The sequence below is a fragment of the Solanum pennellii genome, chromosome 5, assembly GCF_001406875.1.
Source record: "Solanum pennellii chromosome 5, SPENNV200".
NCBI lineage: Eukaryota > Viridiplantae > Streptophyta > Magnoliopsida > Solanales > Solanaceae > Solanum > Solanum pennellii.
In genome coordinates, this window is record NC_028641.1 from 76,654,565 (window position 1) to 76,678,274 (window position 23,710).

General features: G+C 33.6%; 2 protein-coding genes across 3 annotated transcripts; both read left to right on the top strand.

Moving 5' to 3' along the window:
• Positions 1-8,942: 8,942 nt before the first annotated feature.
• On the top strand, positions 8,943-11,904 carry LOC107020846 (receptor-like protein kinase HERK 1). The gene has a single exon (XM_015221364.2). It carries the CDS (start codon positions 9,312-9,314, stop codon positions 11,742-11,744), a length of 2,433 nt encoding a protein of 810 aa, XP_015076850.1. The 5' UTR covers positions 8,943-9,311; the 3' UTR covers positions 11,745-11,904.
• A 1,158-nt stretch (positions 11,905-13,062) lies between these two features.
• Positions 13,063-17,338, top strand: LOC107018979 (protein RDM16-like). 2 transcript variants are annotated; one of them, XM_027917128.1, is made up of 7 exons: positions 13,131-13,723; positions 14,102-14,185; positions 14,268-14,386; positions 14,719-15,177; positions 15,263-15,457; positions 15,570-15,730; positions 16,328-17,338. In XM_027917128.1, the coding sequence occupies exons 4-7, from the start codon at positions 14,761-14,763 to the stop codon at positions 17,202-17,204; spliced, it is 1,650 nt and encodes a 549-aa protein (XP_027772929.1). In that variant the 5' UTR covers positions 13,131-13,723; positions 14,102-14,185; positions 14,268-14,386; positions 14,719-14,760; the 3' UTR covers positions 17,205-17,338. The 2 variants fall into 2 exon arrangements, with proteins under 2 accessions (XP_015075057.1, XP_027772929.1); XM_015219571.2 differs by having other exon boundaries at positions 13,063-13,723; positions 14,102-14,386.
• Positions 17,339-23,710: the final 6,372 nt, after the last annotated feature.

Consider the following 23,710-nt stretch of genomic DNA (forward strand, 5'->3'; position numbering starts at 1 on the left):
TATATATATATATAATTAATAAAATAATATGTTCGAGTTAAAGTCGGTTATATTACTCTGGTAGTTTCTTGTCCTTTGACTTTTATTACTATCTGTTATTTCTTATATTTTGATTATCGTATTCTTTTTTTATATACACGTTACTATTCCTTCTTTCAGACTGCTTTATCATGCTTTCTATAGTATTTTGTCATGACTTCTTTTTTCTTTCGTTATTTTTCCCGAATAACTATTGGAAATAACATCTCTGTTTTTCAAGGTAAGGTAAGGTCTACGTACATAATACCCTCTTTAGACTCGCTTGTGAAATTACAATGAGTATATTATTGATGGATGTCTCACGCTTCTTTCATAAGGCCTCATAATTAAGAGTATCGATACAAAGGTATATGTAACTTTACCATCTTCTTAACTATCAATGTGAGACTTTATTCAGAGCTAGCTTATTTTTATATGTATCTTCAAACTACTTTCAAAATGGTAAACGTCGTAAGTAAAGCTCCACGCTCTCATCTTGTCAAATTATTGACTCTAATACCAGTTGTTAGGCTACGCCAGTCGAAAAAGCCATACTCTTATAACATATTGCAATAATATTCGTTTTTTTTTTCTTTTTTAAAAAGCATCACACCATATTAAAAATATCTTCACATATTATACATAGGCGATTTTCAGTTACTCTTATAACATATTGCAATAGTATCCGTTCTTTTTCTTTTTCAAAAACCATCACACCATATTAAAAATATCTTCACATATTATATAGAGGCGATCCTCAGTTTTCTCAAACAATAATATCAGACTTTATTCGTATACCTAATTAGATATGATATATTATGATTAACTTAACTTATACACAAAACTATATATTATTTTTTATAAGGATAGAATGTGAGATAAGAATTTATATTATAAAAAAAATAGTATCTATACATAGAACCATTGCTCTCAAATTGCACATAAGTTGCCTCTGAGAACACCAAGGGGCACAACTTTTTTTTTTCTTTTCAAAGATAGACAGAAAAGGAAGTGAAAGAGCAATTACAGGCACAATTTAGATAAATATATGACCCACCAATAACACAAATTCTGGATGTTGTTGTTTTAATTTTTCATGTAAAAAAATAACCAAAAAATATTTAGAAACTTTTTTCATAGTTGAAACAATGATAGACATCTTCTTAGGCTTAACAGCCTCAAAATATGCACATTTAGCTAGTCATTTTCAACAACAACAAAAAAAAAAGTTGCATCCTATATAAAGACGGATTCAGAATTTGAAGTTTATGGATTCTTAAAACGGTCTGGAGTTGATATTATACAGTAGTTATTGAGTTTATAGTTGAATACTTAAAAGATATTTAGCGAATTTGTTATTGTATATATGTATACAAGGTATATATGAGCAAAAGCTAATGAATTCTCGTAAAATTTATGTATTCCTGCAATAATCTCAAGTTAATGTATATACTAATAATAATTGAGTTTAAAGTTAAAAGTAATAAATTTCTTATTATATACCACTCATACATGGTGTTTACACTAAGTCAATAAATGTATTCATATAACTTAATTTATTTAATTTTGATTTGACGTAAATACCTGTTATATATATGATCCACCTATAACATAAATTCTGAATAATGGTTTCCAATTTTTCATGTAAAAAATATTTAGAGACATCTCATAGTTGAAATGGGCCTTCACTGTTGGATATCTTCCTTCACCAATAGCAGAATTAAAAGTTTTTTTTTTTTATAATGAATTTTTAAAGGCAATCTCAAGATGATATACAATAATAATTGAGCTTATAGTCACATATTTATAGATATTTAGTAAATATTCTATTAATTGTATATTACTATAAGCAAAATTTATCGAGTTCTCGTGAATACATAGGTTGTAACTCTTGATTTGTCAATGTAACATGGTAGGGGCGAATCTAAATCATATATTTCAATAACTTTTTGTAAAGCTTTAGAAGCCCGTAAACTTCATATTCTAAATTTGCTCTAATCGAGACATACTTAAGATTTGAAATTTACGTGTTTCTATACATAATAATCTCAAATTAATATATAATAATAGTTGAGTTCACATTTAAATATTTAATAATTTTTTCTTGATTATAAATACATGGTAGGTATGACTTACCGCAAACTCATAGCTTCTATTCTAGATTCACCACTAGTTGTTTCGATAGGTAAAAGTAACTCTCATTATATATAAAAATTATTCATCCACCATCACCACCTCTTAACGTAAAGTAAACTTTCACTATTCTAAACAAGTTGGGATTAACTATACGATCAGTGTTCGTTATATCTCTACAGTGTACCCACCAATAGGAGAAATTATGGATAATAATATTGTTCCTATTTTTTCTTGTAAAAAAACAACAAAAATATTTAGTGACTTTAATAGTTGAAACAATGAGGGCCTTCATTGTTGGATATCCCCCTAGCAATAAGAGCAAAGTTGATAGACACCTTCTTAATCTTAACAACCTCAAAATATGCACGTTTGGCTAGTCATTTTCACCAAAAAAAAAAGTTACATTTTATACGAAGATGGGTTCAAAATTTAAAGTTGATTGGTTTTTACGATGTTTTCAAATTAATATACAGTAATAATTGAGCGTATATAGTTGAAATATGTATATATTTAGCGAATTTCTTAGTATATAGATAAGATATGAGATAAAGCTATTGAGTTCTTGTGAACCTGATGATCACTTGGTTTTATTCAGAATCAACCACTGTCAGAGGCCAGGGGTGGATCTAGAGCATAATGTATATTCGAGTTCACGGGAATATAGTAGTTTTTTTTTTCCTTCATAACTATATATTTCTCTTTAAAATCCATAATACACTACAACAAAAATGACAATTAGCGGCATTTAATTCTTAATTGCCGCTAAATATGTGTTTTTAGCGGCAATTGTCACTCTTTGTGTATGTCCCTAAAGCCTTTAGCGACATTGGTTCTAATGGCACTTAACTAATGCCGGTAAAGACTTTAGCACTCTTTATCAGTGTCAATATTTAATGCCGCTAAAAGTTATTTTTGTTGTAGTGATATTTATAAATATGTGACTGCAAAATTCAATTATTATCGTGTATTAACCTGAAGTTGGTGTAGGAGAAACTTAATTCAAATTCTGAATCTACTCTGACAGAGGCATATCTCAAGATTTGAAGTTAATGTGTTCCTACGATAAACTCAAAGTTAACTAGCAATAAATCATTTGATAGCTAGAGACATTTGATTGATCATTTTCATCTAAAAGATTACATTGTATTTATATAAGTCGATTCAGAAATATTCGAAATTTATAAATTCTTATAACAATATCATGTACTCTAGATTTTTCATTACAAGAGGCTAGGGGCGGATCTAGATCACATATTATAGGTGTCATGGGAATTCAATAGTTTTTTCGTAAATACACTATATATATATATATAATTAAAAAAAACTAAATATTTAAATGTAAATTCAATTATTAATTATTATATATCAACATGAAGTCGTTGTAGGTATTGATCAAATTACTTTGCTTAATTGTATCAAATTAATACTTATTGTCTATTGACTTTGATCACTTAAGAAACTCAAATTCTTGAAAACTAACATGGTAACTTTTATCAATTAATACTCCACTTATGAAATTAATAAAAAAAAATCAACATAATTTGTGATGCATAAACTTTTTTACATATTATATCGTAATATATTGTATTGTATTATGTCATATCGTATTATTTTGATAAATACATTATTTAGATAGATTGTATCATTTTATGTCGTTGCATTATGTCACACATTAACAATTTGAATAATAAACCTACAAGAAAAGTAGGATAGAGAGATAGAACTATACTACGGAAAAGTAGGGCAAGAGATAAAATGAGAAGTAATTAATATTAAGATTACGACGTGATCACACCAAATTACTTTTCTATACAAAATATTAAGGTTACGACGTGATCACACCAAATCTTACCTTTTTATAACACTGATCCTCTGTAATAATATTTCACTATAACAACAATTTTATTTTTTATGAAATCAATCTATTTTATACGTTCCCTATATATAATAATATTTCGCTATAACAACCAATATATCAGATATTTAACAATACACTAAAATATCAAATTTTTCAAAAATTACTACTCAACCACTAACTTAAATGGATCTTATTTTAAGTTCATCCAATTCTTGCACACTTTATTTAATTAAGCATAAGAGGCCATGGACAATGATTTAGCCATCCAAAAGACAAGACAACTTTCAAAATTATAAAATTTTGGACCAATAAATTAATTATGTTTAATTCATTAGAAAAAAAAATTATTTAAATTGATCCACATATATACTTGTCTTGTTCACACCATAACCTATAATTTAAAGTAAGCACAAAAAAGTCCCTTTTCTTCTAATGGACCTATCATCCCACATTAGAGCAACCCAACGACATAAGTCCAACAATAAGGCTAGTTAAAGGGAAAAACGCTCTTTATTAAGAATTTTTTTAATTTTTAAAATTCGAACTTTTAGATTTTTTTCATTTAGAAGGGTTTATTTTTTCCCTTTTCAATGCAATATTCGATATTTCTTTACTTTCCTGATTGAAGGAAATTAGAATCAAGAAAGAAATATAATTTTCTGAAGTACTAATAACTATTAATAAAATGACACATCTAAAAAATCAATCATTTAATCTGGTTTAAGGACGAAAGATCAATATATCTAGCCAACTATTGGTGATGCAACGGGATGGAGCACGATTTTTGTGAAGTATCATGATCGTCCAATAAGAATCGGGGGATCTACAGGCATGAGTGCTCACGAGCACATTATATATAAGATTAATTTTTATTCATGTATATATACTCGATATTAAATGTCCTTGATTTTTTTTTATGTATTTACTATTATATATTTTGAATTTTTTCAAAGAAAATTTCAGATCCATCGCTATACCAAAAACTAGAAAATGGTTTTAGAAAATAAGCAATCATCTAATCCAAACCTTTGAATATAAGTTGAATAACTTACTATTTAAAAATGAACCAAATATGAATATTATTCACTAAAATAAATATCTAGATATATATAATATATGGATATCAATGTTATAAATATCTATTTGTTTTCTTGTTATTTTTCATGTGTCCTTATTAGTGCTATTAGTAATAAGGTGGAAGAATGCTTATTTCTAAGGAATTAAAAATAATGATAATTAATTTGTGGATTTCAATATATATTTATTGGATTGAAGTTAAAGTCATGAGCTATATATATAATTAATTAATTAATTTAGAACTTGTATTTTTTGTCTTAACTCAATTAATTAAGAAAACAAAACAAAGTACTTAATTATTATCTTCAAGAATCAAATGTATTTTTCTGAAAAATTAAAGTTTCTATCTCAACTCAAATTTTAGTTGTTTTTTTTACTTGATTTCAACTAGTAATATTTAAACACTTAAACTCGTTTTCACTGAATCCAATGAAAGTCTAGTGGATACCCAATGTCGTTGTGGCACTAGAATTTCGAGATGTCTAAATGATTACTTTGTAAAATAACTTATTTGATTTATGATACGATAGAAACGAGTTGAGGTGTTTAATATTTAATTATCACTTGAAACCAAGTAAAATTTTCTAGGTATGTTTTCTAAACCAATATTCTATAAACACAGAAAAAAAAACCTTCTAGAATTCATTGGTAATTAGTATCATAATTTTTCGTCAAAGATGATTCATTTGAACCCCTTATTTTTACCTGGCTCCGCCCCTACTCAAGAATGCAATGTAAAGATTGAAATTTTACTATTCTTAATTTGAAATTTCGAATTTAAATTGTAAGAATAAATAATTTGTTTATAAAAACCAGTTTACTACCTAAATTTAACATATTTGACATGAATTTTAATTAATCGAATCAATGTAATTCGAATTAATAATAAATATTTCACAAAATAAATGCATGGTGCTCTTAATTAAGCTAGCTGGACTCTATACTTGCATGGTCAATGTAGGTGGCTATATACTCAGGTTTTCTAACATATTTAGTGAGAGTAGTTTACTTCTTTTACTAGTTGGTACACCAAATTAATATGCTTCCCTAACCACTTCAATTTTTTGACCATCGAGTATCGTAATTTACTGATCTGACTAATTTTAATTTTTATTTCATATTCATTGGTGACCATGTCACTAAAATTTTATAGTTATTGAAGTATTTTTATAACGGATACAGATTAGCTAAATGTATATATTACGAATAATATTTATTTTTAAAGTATTTTGTTAAACTTTTATCACCTTCGAAAAAAATGCACATCACCTAGCTCATATTATCAACCTATTGATTTTTAATACGTTTTCAGATTTAATTTATGCGATGTAATTTGATTAAGTATTCAATGTTTAAATGAAGAAGAAGAAAGTGTTTTGAAGTTGTGATCATAAACATGACACAAATCCAATGTGAATATATAATAGTGTTATTAGGAGTAAAATAAGAAGTTTAGAATTAATATTTAAATATGTAAACATTTTTTTAATAATGATAGACTTAAAATAAAAGATAGTGACATTTAAGTATGTTAATCAAATAAAAATGTAGTTAAAATTGGCTAATCATATAATTTTAAAAAAAGAAAAATATCAATTGAATTATGCAAATAATAATAATAATAGGTATTATGTCAATATTATTAAAATTGATTCTCAAATCAACCAAACACTTAAAAAATCAAGAATTATTTAAAATTCTCAATTTATAAATATGAAGTTTCTAAATTCAAGCAATATTGCAAAAGAACCAAAATACAAGCAAATCAAATTTTCTCTAAAAGTCATTTGTCCATATTAATAAATGACAAAAAATACAAATTAAATTAAATAACCACTTGTTATTATATGTTGCTATCAATTAGTTGTTTGAAAATTTTTCATTTTTGTGTATAAATAAAACGCGTTTTAGTAGCATCAAGACAAGGACACATTAGCATATAGTCCATCTCCATTTGTTCGTTTCGAAACAAAAATATTCAGCGTAATTTCATAAATGTCTATTTAACTTTTATTAATTTAATAAAAAAATAATTCAGTTATGTCTATGCATCAAAGGTAATGAAAATGTAAATTTTGATACTAAGTTGTCAAAATTTCTTACATAATATCGGATCCATGTAACACTATCTAAAAAATAAATATTTTAATTTTTGACCTACTTAAAAAGAATTTGACGATGGTTTATAATATGGTGAGAGTAGAAATTTTAACTAGAAGATTTCACGATAAAAAGTATGTCAAACATGTTCAATTAAATCCCATTCATTGATTATGCCTTCGTCACTAGTTTAAATATATCGATTTATTAAGTCTTGATTGAAGATTTATTTTTTAATATCTTTTTATATAATGGGTATATTGTCGATGTGACTTCCTATTGTAATTTATTAATCAAAAACTTTAATTTTTTTTGCTTCTCTTTGCGTGATACATAAAATTTATGACTTTAGTGCAATAAATTAAAATTTAATGGCCATGGATAATATTAATTCTCTAAAATTATTTTTTGTTGAAGCTTACATCAAATCAATAAACAAATAAAATTAGTTAAGTAGGTGTGAACAATCAATGTCTTTTTGACTAATTTAATGCATGCCCTTTACTTTCTACCAACAAAAAAACAAAATTCTCAATTTTTTTTCTTAAAAAATTATTTATAAAAGTAATTTTTTTGGCATGTTTATAAAAATTATTTATGAAGTAAAATTTTTGAAATATAATTGGATATGGATAAAAACAAATTATTGAATTTACGTAAATTTATAACAGACACAATAAATTATTATTATGTATATAATTTACGCAAAATTTAATAATTTTTTATCCATATCCAATTATATTTTAAAAATTTTAGTTCATATATACATATATACGTAAATTTATAACAGACACCATAAATTTATCTTTTGAAAATTTTTATTTCAGTGAAAAAGAAAATTCAATTATTATTTTAAATCATAAATTATAATATTATTAAAATTTCTGATTTTACCGCTATTTTTCGATAATGTTCTATCATTTTCAAAGTCTCACATGTAACATACATGTAACATGAGAGACCTTATCCTAATAGCTGTTATCCTCTTTATTTTTCTTTGTAGCTTTGTTCATAATTCTATGCACCAATTTTGCCTTTGACTCTTAGTTTATTTTATTATTTTAAAGTTCATTTTAAAATCTTCCTTAGGAATTCTTCAAACACTATGTGCCACATTCAACAAATATCAAAAGGATTTTTTTCTTTTTGCTTTCACTTTTTTGACTTTTTCATAAGGTAATTGCATTCTTAGTCCTTTAATTATTAATACATTTTAATTTTAATCATTGAAATATCTAGCTAAACATATGTGTTTTTGGTCCCTTTGTATGAGAAATATGTGATACATAGACTAATTTTTGAATTATATTAACCTAAAAAAATGGAAATATGAACGAGAACAATAAGATGCTTAGTATAATCTCACAAGCGAAGTCTGAAAATAATAGACTGTAAGCAGATCTTACTCCTATTTTAAGATATAGAAGGACTGTTTTCTACAAATCTTCAACTCAACAAATAACATATCGATTAAAACTTAACACAACGCATAGATAATCGCTAAGTGATTCATTAAATTGACAAATAACATATCGATTAAAACTTAACACAACGCATAGATAATCGTTAAGTGATTCATTAAATTAAGAAGATAAACGATCTAAGCGACTAAACCAAAGGTTAAATGTGCTTAACTAGAAATTACAAGGATTAAAATCTTAATTTGTTGATATTTGAGGGACTAAAATTGCAATTTCCTTATTCTTAAAAACCCAATCTTGCTTGTGTTGGAAAAAAAAAATTGTGTTGAAGGGTAGTTGTGTTTTTCATCAATTTTTCTCATACACCAAATTGAACATAGAAATATTTTTTTTTTCTCCATTTCTTAAAATTAGACTTCCAATTCTTGAATATTAAGTGCAACATAATTACACAAAGTTGACAACTTTTTTGTTTTTTTTCACTTTTCTTGAAAATTTAGTCCATTTGGTGGTGTTGGGGGTTGTTGATATCACATATAAAGTTCATTTCAAGATTCCAAAGTTTTTTTTTCTCCACTTTTTTTTTGAAAGTTTAGTCCATTTGGTGTTTTGGGGTTCTAGTGAAATCAACTTTTAAAGTATATTTTCAAAGATTTCATATTTTGAACAATGACTTAAAAATTGAGTCTTTTTTTAGCATTATGGATTTTGCAATACTTCATTTGTTTGTTTTGGTATTGTCTGTGTTGTGTTTGATGATATGTGCCTTAGAGTTTGATCCTGTTGATAACTATCTCATAAACTGTGGTTCATTTGAAAATATTACTGTAGGTGATAGAGTTTTCTTGGCTGATAACTTGAATTCCACTCAAAGGGTATTTGTTAATACAAGTCTAGAGTCTATTCCATCTAGTTATAGTTCAAATCTTTATCAAACTGCTAGAATTCTTGATGAGGTTTCGAAATTCAAATTTTCGATCAAGAAACAAGGGCGCCATTGGATTCGTCTGTATTTCTATCCGTTTTCGTATGGAAATTTCAATCTAAGTACTGCTAAGTTCTCTGTTTCTGTTCAGAACTTCACTTTGATCAAGAGCTTTCAATCATTGAGTGGTCCTTTAGTAAAAGAGTACACTTTGAACATTACTAGTACTAGTCTTGTTCTTACATTTACGCCTTTTTCTAACTCGTTTGCGTTTGTAAACGCGTTGGAAATCATTTCACTTCCTGATGAGCTCATTCCTGTTGGTATTGGAACTGATAGTTTGAGAGAACTAGCTTTAGAAACAGTTGTGAGGGTGAATATGGGAAATGTTGCAGTGTTGCCTCGAAATGATACCTCGTGGCGATCTTGGGAATCTGATGAAAGATACTTAACAAGTAGGAATCTATTTCAGTTTGTATCGAGGATACAAGCTGTGAATTACACACGAGGAGGGCCTTCTAGGAATATCGCCCCTCCATCGGTGTATGGGACTGCTACGAGGCTGCAAGTGGATGATCCCGGTGTTTCTGTAAACATCACGTGGTTGTTTGATGTTGATCCTGGCTTCGACTATTTCATCAGGTTCCACTTTTGCGACATAGTAACTGGCCACAATGATCCAAACAAAGTAGGTGGCGACCATGAACTATTGTTCAATGTCTACATCAATTCCCAATTAGCTTCGAGGGACCTTGATCTTAAAAAGAAGACATCAAATGTCCTTGGTTCTCCGTATTACATGGATGTTGTTACAAGGTTAAAGAACATTCACAGCATTGGCATTAGCATTGGTCCAGCAGGTGTAGATAATGCATATCCGGACGGCCTCCTGAATGGTCTCGAGATCATGAAAATAAGCAATGTCAAGGGAAGTCTTGATGCCTCAGACGCTGAGATTCAGTCCTCGGTGCCTACTTCAAAGAAGACTACAACATGGTTGATGATTGGATCAACTATTGGAGGATCGATCATTTGCATCGTTTTGGTTGTGGTGTCTATTCTCTTTTGCAGAAGTAGAATACGGACAGCTGCTGATGACTCAACAGAGGAAAATCATACAGCAGTTGGAGCCAAAGAAGCATCTATCGTTTCCAAGTCAAATATGGGGTACCTGTTCCCTCTTGTAGCAGTTCAGGAAGCAACCGATCACTTCAGTGAAAGCATGATCATAGGCTTTGGTGGTTTTGGAAAAGTTTACAAGGGAATTTTGAAGGATAACACAAAGGTGGCAGTAAAGAGAGGATTTCATCAATCACAACAAGGTCTTGCCGAGTTCATGACTGAAGTCGAAATGCTGTCTCAGTTTAGACATCGCCATTTGGTCTCACTGATCGGTTACTGTAATGAAAAGAATGAGATGATAATCATTTACGAGTACATGGAGAATGGAACTCTTAAGGATCATCTGTATGGTTCAGACCTTCCGAATTTGAATTGGACACAAAGGCTTGAAATTTGCATAGGATCAGCAAAAGGACTTCACTATCTTCATACCGGTTCTCATAAGGCAATCATCCACCGAGATGTCAAATCCTCGAATATACTTCTAGATGAAAATCTCCGGGCTAAAGTTTCTGATTTTGGACTATCGAAAATTGGTCCAGAAATTGATCAAACACATGTTAGTACTGCAGTGAAAGGAAGTTTTGGATATCTTGATCCAGAGTATTTGACAAGGCAACAACTAACCGATAAATCTGATGTCTATTCCTTTGGTGTTGTAATGTTTGAAGTCCTCTGTGGAAGGCCCGTTATCGACCCCTCTCTTCCTAGAGAATCGGTAAACTTGGTTGAATATGTGATGAAATGTTTAAGGACAGGAGAATCAGAGGCAATCGTTGATCCTAGGATTGCACACGATATTACACCAGAATCCCAGATGAAGTTTGTAGAGACTGCTGAGAAATGCTTGGCTGAATATGGTGCAGACCGTCCGACTATGGGAGAAGTTTTGTGGAACTTGGAATATGCATTGAAACTTCAAAAAACAACACAAGAGAACGAGATATCGGATAATCAGTTGGATAATAGTGTCTTAAGTACAGAATACAGCATGGGAAGTATGGCTGATCTTGCTGGTGTTTCAATGAGCAAAGTTTTTTGCCAAATGGTAAAATCTGAAAACAAAGACTCATGTGATATATGTTAGGATAAAATGCAGGTACATCTAATGAACTCTGCTTATGTACTGTATATTTGTATTCTCTTTTCTTTAGATTTCTATGTTATATATAACAGATACTTGTGTTGCTTCAATTGATTTGAAGCCGCGGTTATACTATACATACATAAGTTTTCATTATGGATTATTTACCGAGTTGTTCACAAGCACGATAGAGCAATTCAAACGCGTGTGGTTGAGAGGGCTGATGACCATTTTTTATTCGAAGTGTTGTTGTCTCGATTTATCATGACAAATTCGCAATTCAGTGTCATAATGGTATTGCATTTATCATTTATGTCCAGTTTATGTTCTTCAACTATACAACAACATACCAAATGAAATCCCACACGTGGGGTCTAGAGAGGCTAGAGTTTACTCAAACCTTTTCCCCTACCTCGTGGAGGTAGAGAGGCTGTTTCTGAAAGACCCTTGGCTCAGGTTTCTCTTTTTTACCCCCCTAGGAGCTCCCACCCCTTTTACTCCCTTGATGACTTGAACTCGCAACCTTCAGGTTGGAAATGAGGGGTGCTTACCATCCGAACAACTCCCTCTCATCCGACTCGGGTAACATGTATCAAAGCAAATTTGATGTTGTTCTATTATACTTCAAGAAAGTCTCCAAGATTATGCAAATATGAGATGAACATATTGAAAATTTGTTAAATCCTTTTGGCTTCTAAAGTGAAAAAATGGTTCTTGCTATAAGTCAAGGAGGCTAATGATTCAATGATGTATGTCGAAAGATTATCATTTTCTTCAAGTGAACTTTTCATTTCTTGGAATAGTTACGGAATCTCCATGAATAGAATTAAATCTTATATCGAGGTCTATCTTTCTTTTCCTTTTTCGTTTGTTTCGATAAATCTATTAATCAATTCTAGTTCTTTCCTTTTCTCTTGATTCTTTTCCGATCTAGATATATAAGTTTAGTTCATGGATTAATAAAAATATGCAAAAGCTTTATTTGCTTCTATCATTCTATCTGTCTCTTCCTTTTTACGTATGGCATCGTCACTCACTTTAGTGACATTTACTAATTCAGAACTTAGTGACCACATGTCGTTTCCTTCTCGAAACATGGCGACCACATGTCGTTTCCTCAATCAACGTAACGATCAACACCCCTTTTTCCGTATTCAAAACTAGACATTTGTTACGTGAATACAATATAACAAATATACTCTAGAACCCCTTTGTCATAGCCTTCATTTTAGTTAATTTTTATTAGACAAAATTTATTAATTTCAAAGTAGTAAAATTTAATAGGATTATATTTATTTATTTACTTAAAAATATATAAGTACTTAAAACCCGACCCATTAGAGCGCCAAATCTCAAATCCATAAATCAGTACGAATTTGAAAGAAAAAAAATTGATAATGGAGAGAGAAAAATCGAGTAAGAGAGCAAGAGGATCCAGGGACGGCGATGACGACGATCACCGCCGTAATCGCCACCGTGACGAGGAGAACCGACACCGGTCCGATGATCGGCGACGTCAAGACCTTGAGAGATCGATTGAGCGGGAAGGAAACAGAGATGTAGGTCACGATCGCGAGGATGAGAATCAACATCAATCCGATGATCGGCGACGAGATCGTGTGAGGGAAGGAAGCAGAGATAGAGCTTATGATCGTGAAAGGCGTGAGATAACACGTGATCGGGATAGACGGGAGAAATCGTTTGAGTTGGAAGTTAACAGAGAGGGTTCAATGGAGAGAAGGAATTCGCGTAAGAGGAAAGATAGAGGAGAGAATGTGGATAAGAAGAATGTCGATGAGAAGAGAGCTAGGGATTCGGAGGTTAAGAAGGATAAACTGAGAGTTGACAATGTGAAGTTGATGGATAAGGAAGATGTGGAAATCGATGAAGAAAAGGGAAAAGGATGTGAAATGAGAACTGTGAAGGAAGAACCGAAACCAGAGCTCTATGAGGATGGACAGGATGTTGATACCATTGATACTGTGAGTATTTTTGTTTCAATATTGTTCTTCCAAGTTGTATATCACATTTACATTGTTGTGTTAATTTTACCTATGTTTGTATATGTCTTGCTTAGTTCTTGTTGTCATGCACCTTTATTACTGGGATACGACGCTGCATACTTCTGCATTGTCTTTATGAATTACATTTCTTAGTTGCTGTTGAAATTGCACACAAGGGTTGTGGCCTCCCTTATGATGTCTTAAGAAGTCTGTAATCTGGTTTCTTTTTTATTTTATAGAGCTTAACTCGACTAGTCTGGCACGTCTTGTTTCTCAGTTGTATGTTATTGTATATACTATTGTTCCTTTCATCAGGATGTTTGTCCTGATTTATGTATTTGACTTTCTTATTTTCAGAGTGTAGCAATGGGATCATTCAGTGCAGCATCAAGGACTTCCCCTGATAAGCCTTTGACTCGTAGTGATTCTCCTGCTACCAAGGTATCTTCAATTTCTACCACAACTGAAAATAAGGGAGTTAATATTAACAAATTTCATAAGGTTCTTGGGAAATCTAGTACAGATGGGGCAGCTCATGACACTGGCAAGAGTGCAATCTTATCCATTGATGCTAAAGGAAATGCATACGAGCTCAAACAAAGGCATAAAGTGCTGAAAGAAAAGCTTAAGAGGATTCCTTTGGTAAGTTTTGCATCTAAACACCCAGCATATTTCTACAGTTTGTAACTCTGTTCTCCTTTTACCTTGGCTCCCTATTCCTATCTTGTTCTTTAGTGGGAAATGAGAAGCACTACATGATTAAAACCTAAGTTGCTCGGACTCTCCAAATATGTTGCCGCACCCGACATCATTTTTGAAGAGTCCGAGCAACTTAGATTAAAAGTACGCAGAAGGACCTTAGATAGAAGAGCTTCTTTTATTTTTCCTTTTCCCTCCTAGGTTTAAGGGAAGCCTCCTTTGTTTTGTGTCAAAGATCTTAAACTGTTATTTATGTCCTCTTTTAATTTCTGTAGTTAAACAAGGGTGCCAACTCTACGAGAGATGGAAGTTCACAAATGGGTTCCAGGGAGAGCCTTAAAGCCCCTTCAACCAATGTGGCGATATTGCCACCACCAGTTGCATCTTCAAATGCAGAGATATTACCCACTCCAGGTTCAGCACGTAGCACATCAACTATAGCTACCATGGTATCTGCAAATATGCTACCCAGTAGCTTGCCTCATGTTGTGGGCCTCACAGCACAGAGCTATGAAGCGATAAAGCGTGCGCAGGAGTTTTCTGCTAAGATTGAATTCCGGCAGGACCCGGAATGTCCCTCCCTCATTAACATGTTTCCTGGGCAAATGCCTCCAGAGGTTACAATTCAGCCAAAACTTGCTAAAGCCCCTGTTCTTCGTTTGGATGCATTTGGCAGGGAAATTGATGAGCAGGGAAATGTGGTCAATGTGCCTAAGCCATCTAGCACCCTTAAGGTATGGCCCGTACATGTTCAGGCCATCTTTTTTAGTGTTTCTATATTCAAATTTCTTGTGGTGCTGACTTTGGGTTGTTGTGCAGGTAAACATCAATAAGCAGAACAAAGAGAGCTTCCAACTTCTCAAACCTGAACTTGACATTGATCCTGATAAAAATCCTCATTTTGATCCGAGGATGGGCATTGACAAGAACAAAATATTGAGGCCCAAGAAGATGTCATTTCAATTTGTGGAGGAAGGTAAATGGTCCCGAGATGCAGAAATAATCAAGTTAAAGGTACTCCATGATTTGTTCTCGTTGTATTTTCTCATTCTTTTGTGATTCTCTCTTTATTCTTCTTATTACTCTTGATTTGGTCTTATTAATTATGTAATTTTTGATTTTGCAGAGCCAATTTGGTGAAATACGAACGAAGGAGCTGAGGACAAAGCAAGAGCAATTGGCAAAGGCAAAAGCAGAGCCTGACATAAATCCAAATCTTATTGAGGTGTCAGAGAGGATTATCACCAAAGAAAAATCAAAGGAACCAATCCCTGATGTTGAGTGGTGGTAAGTTGTTACAATCTCCCTTCTTTTTACTTTTTTGGGTCTATCATGTGTTTCCCCCTCTAGTGGACCCTTCATCTGTCTCCTCACTCGATGTTGAGGCCACTATGCGTTGTGTGTTTAGTGAGTTCCACAGATGGAAGTGGATCTTGAACACTACTGGTCTTGTGTCTAATCATTGGATGGATAATTGTTTTGATGGATCTGTGTCCTGGTGCTTCTAGTCTGTGTACATCACTTATAACGTGACTTCTCTCCTTGATGTGGTTATGGTCTCTTATCTTGGCACTATCCTATCTGCCACACTTTACACACTCTGGATGTGTTCGTGTGATGTGAATTTCTCTCCCTTTTTTACATAACCCTCGTTTAAGAAGAATCCTATAAAATTGACGTCTGCTACTAAATGTGATCGAAAGGACTTAACTTTTCCATATTTTATTCAATTTACATGATATGTGGATGATCCCATGCCCCATGGTGTGATCTCCAAAATTTCCTTTATAGCTATGCTTACCTTGTTTTAATCTTCTTAATTCCGAAAAATGATGACTTTGACTAGACACCAAGTATTTCTTGTTTCTTCATCTGATATGCCAGGGAAGCTCCTCTGTTACGATCTGGTGCTTATGGTGTTATGGTCGACGGTAACTTAACTGATGATACATTGAAGATGGAGAGGATCACCATTTATGTGGAACACCCCCGTCCTATTGAGCCTCCTGCTGAACCTGCTCCACCTCCTCCACAGCCATTGAAGCTGACCAAGAAGGAGCAGAAGAAAATGCGCACCCGGCGCCGTATGGATCAGGAGAGAGAAAAGCAGGAAATGATACGTCAGGGCCTGTTAGAACCACCAAAACCAAAAATTAAAATGAGCAATCTTATGAGAGTCCTTGGATCAGAAGCCACTCAGGATCCCACAAAGCTTGAAAAGGAGATTAGAAGTGCTGCTGCTGAGCGAGAGCAGGCTCATATAGACAGAAATCTTTCTCGGAAGCTCACTCCTGATGAGTTTCGTGAGAAGAAAGAAAAGAAACTCTTTGACGACCCAACTATTGCGCCAGAGACAGTAGTTTCAGTATACAGGATCAATGACCTTTCACACCCTCAATATCGCTTCAAGGTTGATGTCAATGCACAGGAGAATCGCATGACCGGGTGTGCGGTTATCTTGGGAGATATAAATGTGGTGGTAGTTGAAGGTGGTAAAAAGTCAATCAAGCGATATGGGAAACTAATGCTTAGGCGAATAGATTGGGCTGCTGCTGTTAAGAAAGAAGACGATGACGAAGATGAAGATAAGCCTCGCAACAAGTGTGTGTTAGTCTGGCAAGGGACTGTTGCTAAATCGAGCTTTCATAGGTTTTTGGTTCACGAGTGCAGGACTGAGGCTGCTGCTCGTAAGGTCTTTGCTGATGCTGGGGTTCTTCATTACTGGAATTTAGCTGTAGACTTCATAGATGATGAACTTTAATTTCTAGGGAAATCCTCACTTTGAACTCGAATCTCTAGACATTTTGTTTGACTGTGTCACACTTACATGGAAGACATTTTCTGCGGTTCAAGACATTGGAGGAATAAAACAGTAGTACTCTTTTTATAGTTTCATTTGCTGAGCAGTTGTGACACCTCTCCAATGCTTTGGTCTCATGTTGGTTTCTTTTTGTATGGTGATAGCTTTAAAATGCTTTTGAACTGAGCTAGTGATGCAATTTACAACCTGATAAATGCCTGACAATTGATATAGGACTACTGCATTAAGGAAATTCAGAAATAGGGGGGTTGTCAATAGTTGGATCCTCTAATGCACCGAGCTGTCCTTTTTTTTGGGAAGAGGTATGTGGTTGGCTTTTGCACCTTTTTATTAATGACTATGGTGTCCATGTCAACTTTCATGCACCTCATGCGTAAAAATGATGGGACTTGTATGTAATGTTTTTTCTAACTCATTACGGAGGTCCTCATAATTTTTTTTTGGAATTTTGTATCGATGCTTCAAGACGCTAGATCCATGAACTAATACACACGAAAAACAAAAAAAAGTTGCTTAATTCCTAAAAGTTGGCGTCTTAAAAATGGTGGGATTACACATAATTGTCATAACTCAAAATACACCCTAGACGTGACATAACATATAAGACCCCAAAAGGTTATACACAAGCCACTTGACATACATATATACAACATCATAGAGAAAAGTGAAAACCATGAAATCTCATAAGAAGTACAGAGTTTGACATATAAGTGGAAGTAAATCAACGTCTTGACAAGCCCTCTATTACATCAAAAGAGTGGTCGAGACGTAGACCGTACACCACATACACCGTCTGGAAACAAAAACATAAGGAAAGCAATAAATGTGGCGTTGTCCTCGAAGTATGAGGAATCACCAAGTCTTCAAATTCTCCAAGGGCAACTAGCTCGAAGGGAAAGAGAAAAAGCGTCACATCTTACATTATTAAACAATATAAGCACAAGTATGCATTAGTATATGAAACATACTAAGTATAAAGGATATGCACAAAGATGAAAACATGGTCCTAAACGGACATAATAGGAACACATGATATGCATGATTAACCTAAACGTAGTAAACCCTTTAAAGAATGTCCACTGCTAGGGTTTTAACGGACATTCATGAAAATTTTAAGCAAAAAACAAATTGTAATTCCAGATCACCAAAAATTCATAGCCCACAAAAATCAGCAAAATGGGGGTTTACTTGCTCTGGGCTCGTTTGACTTTGAAAAAGGGTTGGTTTGTTTGTGGGGACCAACTGACTCTATTGCAAAGGTCTTAACTGACGTCCATGAAAATTTTCGACAAAAAAATTCAAAATTCTGGATTACCAATAATTCATGGACTAAGGAACACGAAAATGACAAAATGAGGGTTTACCTAACCTTGGACTCATTTGACCTTGAAAATGGGTCAGTTTGCCTGTGGGGACCAACTGGATCCATTGCTAAGGTCTTAACGAATGTCCATTAAAAATTTCGACAAAAAAAATTTGGAATTCCGAATAATCAAAATTCATGGACTATAGCACACGAAAATCGTCAAAATAGGGGTTAACCTGCTCTAGGCTCATTTGACCTTGAAAATGGGCCGTTTAGACCACTAGGACCAACTGACTCTATTGCTAAGGTCTTAACAGATGTCCATGAAAAATTTCGGCAAAAAAATTCAAAATTTCGAATCATAAAAAATTCATGGACTAGCACATGAAAATTGCCAAAATATGGGTTTACCTGTTGTGGGGCTTGTTTGCCTATGAAAATGGAACGTTGGCCCGTGGGGACACCCTGACTTATTTCTAAGGTCATACCATACGTCCATGAATTTTTTTTTCAAAAAAAAAAAAGAAAGTCTGCATCACAAAAAATCCATGGACTATATCACATGAAAATCGACAAAATAAGGTTTACGTTATCTGGCTAGTTTGACCTTGAAAATGGGTTGGTTTCCCATATGGACCAACTAACTACATTACTGAGGTCTTAACAGACGTCCATTAAAAATTTCGGCAAAACAAGTTTGGATTTCTGGATCACCAAAATTCCATAGACCATAGCACACGAAAATTGAGAAAATGGGGATTTACCATCTCTGAGCTCGTTTTACCTTGAAAATGGGTTCGTTTGCCGTGGGGGTCAAAAGGATCCAATGCTAAGGTCTTAATAAAGGTCCATAAAAAATTTTGGCACGAAAAATCCGTAATTTTGGATCACCAAAAATCCATAGACTATAGCACATGAAAATCAGCAAAATGGGATTTACTTGCTCTGAGGCTCGTTTGACCTTGAAAATGGGTCGGTTTGCCCGTGGGACCAAATGACTCCATTTCTAAGGTCTTATCAGACGTCTATGAAAAAATTTGACAAATGAAAATTTGTAATGGCGGATCACAAAAAATCCGTAGACTACAACGCCCAAAATCGGAAAAATAGAGGTTTACTTGCTCAGAGGCTCATTTGATCTTGAAAATGAGTCGGTTGGCCTGTGGGGATAAGATGAATCCATCGCTAAGGCCTTGACGGAGGTCCATAAAAGTTTCGGCAAAAAAAATCTAAAATTTTGGATCATTAAAAATTCATGGACTATAGAACACGAAAATCGACAAAATGGGGGATTTACCTGCTTCGGAAATCGTTTAACCTTGAAAATGGATCGTTATGACCATCAGGGCCAACTTTCTCCATAACTAACGTCTACGGACGTCCACAAAAAATTTGGGCAAAAACGAAGTCAAAATTCTGAATCACTAAAAAAGATCGTGGACACAAAAATCAGTGAAATGAGGGATTTACCTACTTCGGGGCTCGTTTGACCTTCAAATGATTCGTTTTGGCCATCAGATTCAACTGACCTCATAGATAACGTCTTAACGGATGTCCACGAAAATTTTGGGCAAAAAATACATCGAAATTCTGTATCACCAAAAAATCCACAGACTATAGCACATAAAAAATTGGCAAAATAGGGGGTTTACCTACTTCGATGCTCGTTTGACCTTCAAAATGGGTTGTTTCGGCCGTCAGAGCCAACTAGATCCATAACTAACGTCTTTACGAACATTCACAAAAAAATTGGACAAAAAAACGTCGGAATTCTGGATCACCAAAAAAGATTGTAGACTATAACACACAAAAATCGGCAAAATGAGGGGTTTATCAACTCCGAAGCTCGTTTGACCTTCAAAATGATTTTTTTTTGCCGTCACGGTCAACTAGCTCCATAGATAACGTCTTAACTGACGTCTACAAAAAGTTTGAGAAAAAAAACGTTGGAATTCCAGAACACCGAAAATCCATAGATTATAATACTAGAAAATTGATAAAATGGGTATGCCTGCTTCAAGGCTCGTTTGACATTGCTAATTGGTCATTTTGGCCATCAGGGCCAACTGGCTCAATAGTTAACGTCTTAACTGATATCCATGAAAAATTTGGCAAAAAGACGTTGATCACCGAAATTCATGAACTATAGCATACGAAAATTAATAAAATGGGGATTTTATTTGCTTTAGGGATCGTTTGACCTTTAAAATGGGTTGTTATGGACGTCATTGTCAATTGGCTTCATAGATAATGTCTTAACGAATGTCCAAAAAAAATTTGGGCAAAGAAGACATTAAAATTCAGGATTAGAAAAAAATTATGGACAGGAGCACTCAAAAATCAATAAAAATAGGGGTTTACCTGCTCCGCAAATCGTTTAACCTTCAAAATGGTCTGTTTTTAGCTGTCAGGGAAACTGACTCCAACGTCTTAACAAACGTACATGAAATATTTGGACAAAAAAGATGTCAGAAATTTGGATCACCAAATTTCATGGACTATAGTACATGAAAATCAGGCAAATGGGTATACCTGCTTTGGGGCTCGTTTGACCTTGAAAATGGGTTGTTTTGGCCGTCAGGGCCAACTATCTTCATAGATATGTCTTAACGGACGTCCCCAAAAAGATTGAGGAAAAAAGACGTCAGAGTTTCTGATCACCAAAAATCTATAGATTATAGTATACGAAAATTGGCAAAATGAGATATACCGACTTCGGAGCTCGTTTAACCTTGAAAATGAGTTGTTTTGGTCGTTAAGGTCAACTGGCTCCATAGCTAACGGCTAAACGAACGTCCACAGAAAATTTGGGCAAAAAAGACGTCAGAAGTTTAGATCACCAAAAATTCATGGACTATAACACATGAAAATCAGCAAAATGGGGGGATTACTTACTTCGGGGCTAGTTTGACCTTCTAAATGGACCGTTTTGGCCGTTAGGGGACACTATGTCCGTAACTAACATCTGAACGGACATCCACAAAATATTTTAGAAAAAATGTCATCTGAATTCTGAATCTCTAAAAAAAATTGTGGACTATAGCACACAAAAATCTATAAAATGAGGGGTTTACCCGCTCCAAGGCTCATTTGACCTTCAAAATGATCCATTTTGGCCGTTAGGGTCAACTGGCTCCATATATAACATCTTAACGGATGCCCACGAAAATTTTTGCAAAAATACGTCAAAATTGCAAATCACAAAAAATCCATGGATTATAGTACACGAAAATCAGCAAAATAGGGTATACCTGTTTCGAGACTCGTTTGACCTTGAAAATGGGCCGTTTTGGTTTTCAGGGCCAACTAGTTACATAGCTAATGTCTTAACAGATGTCCACGAAAAAGTTTGGCGAAAAGGACATCAGAATTACGGATCACCAAAAATCCATGGATTATAGCATACGAAAATCGACAAAATAGGGGGTTTACCGACTTAGGGCTCATTTGAACTTCAAAGTGGGCCATTCGGTTGTCAAGTCCAACTGTCTCTATAGCTAACTTCTTAACAGACATCCACAAAAATTTGGGCAAAAAAGACGTCAAAATTTTGGATAACCAAAAAAGCTCATAGGCAATAGCACACAAAAATCAGTAAAATGAAAGGTTTACCTGCTCCAGGACTCGTTTGACCTTCAAAATGATCTGATTTGGCCATCAGGTCCAACTAGATCCAAATATAATGTCTTAATGAACGTCCATGAAAAAATTGGGCAAAAAGACGTCGGTCCGAAAATTCATGGACTATAACATACGAAAATCAGCAAAATTGGATATACCTGCTTCGAGGCTAGTTTGACCTAAAAAATGGTTCGTATTGACCTTCAGGGACAACTGACGTAATGACTAACGTTTTAACGTATGTCCACAAAAAATTTAGGCAAAACAGACCTTAAAATTTTGGATCACCAAAAATTTATGGACTATAGCACATGAAAATTGGAAAATTAGGGGTTTACCTTCTTCAAGGCTCGTTCTACCTTCAAAATAGGCCATTTTGGCTGTTTGGGCCAACTGTTTCCATATCTAACGTCTTAACGCATGTCAACAATAAGTTTGGACAAAAAAACATAGGGATTCTGGAACACATAAAAAGATTATGGATTATAGCACACGAAAATCGATAAAATGAGGGATTTACCTGATCCGAAGCTCGTTTGACCTTCATAATGATTCGTTTAGTCATCAAGGTCAACTGGCTCCAACAATTCATAGACTGCAGCACACGAAAATTGACAAAATGGAGAGTTTACCTACGTCGGGGCTCGTTTGACTTTCAAAATGGATCGTTTTGGTCGTCAGGGCCAACTTGCTCTATAATTAACGTCTTAACAGACGTTGACAATAGATTTTGGCAAAAAAAAGTTGAAATTATGGATCACCAATTTACCTAATTCGGGGCTCGTTTGACCTTTAAAATGGCTAATTTTGGCCGTTAGAGACAACTAGCTCCATAGCTAACATCTTAACGAACGATAACAAAAAAAATTGACAAAAAAAAGTCAAAATTTTGGATCACAAAAAAAGAATGTAGACTATGGCAAACGAAAATTGACATAATGAGGACTTTACCAGCTCCGGGGCTTGTGTAACCTTCAAAATGGTCTTTTTTGGCCGTCTGGGCCAACTGTCTCCATATATAATGTCTTAACGTAAATCCACAAAAATTTTGGGCAAAAAAGATGTTAAATTTTGAATCACCTAAAATCCATGGATTATAACACACGAAAATTTGCAAAATAAGGGGTTTACCTTTATCGAGGCTCGTTTGATCTTCAAAATAGGTTGTTTTGGCTGTCAGCGCCAACTAGCTCCGTAGATAATTTTTTAACGGATCTCCACAAAAAATTTTGGCAAAAAAGACGTCGAAACTTTAGATTACCAAAAATTAATGGACTATAGTAAACAAAAATTTACAAAATCAGGTATACCTGCTTCAGGGCTCGTTTGACCTTGAAAATGGATTGTTTTGACCATCCGGGCCAACGGTCTCCATTACGTCCTAACGGACGTCCATGAAAAATTTTGGCAAAAAAGACATAAAAATTAGGGATCACAAAATATCCATGGACTATAACACATGGAAATTGCCAAAATATGGGGTTTACCTGCTTCGGGACTCGTTTGATCTTCAAAACTG

Excerpts from the sequence above, each read along its gene's own strand:
- LOC107018979 (XM_015219571.2), top strand. The coding sequence starts at position 13,139 with ATGGAGAGAGAAAAATCGAGTAAGAGAGCAAGAGGATCCAGGGACGGC. Across the intron at positions 15,178-15,262 it reads AGCCATCTAGCACCCTTAAG|GTAAACATCAATAAGCAGAA; the intron begins GTATGGCCCGTA and ends GTTGTTGTGCAG. Across the intron at positions 15,731-16,327 it reads ATCCCTGATGTTGAGTGGTG|GGAAGCTCCTCTGTTACGAT; the intron begins GTAAGTTGTTAC and ends CTGATATGCCAG.
- LOC107020846 (XM_015221364.2), top strand. The coding sequence starts at position 9,312 with ATGGATTTTGCAATACTTCATTTGTTTGTTTTGGTATTGTCTGTGTTG.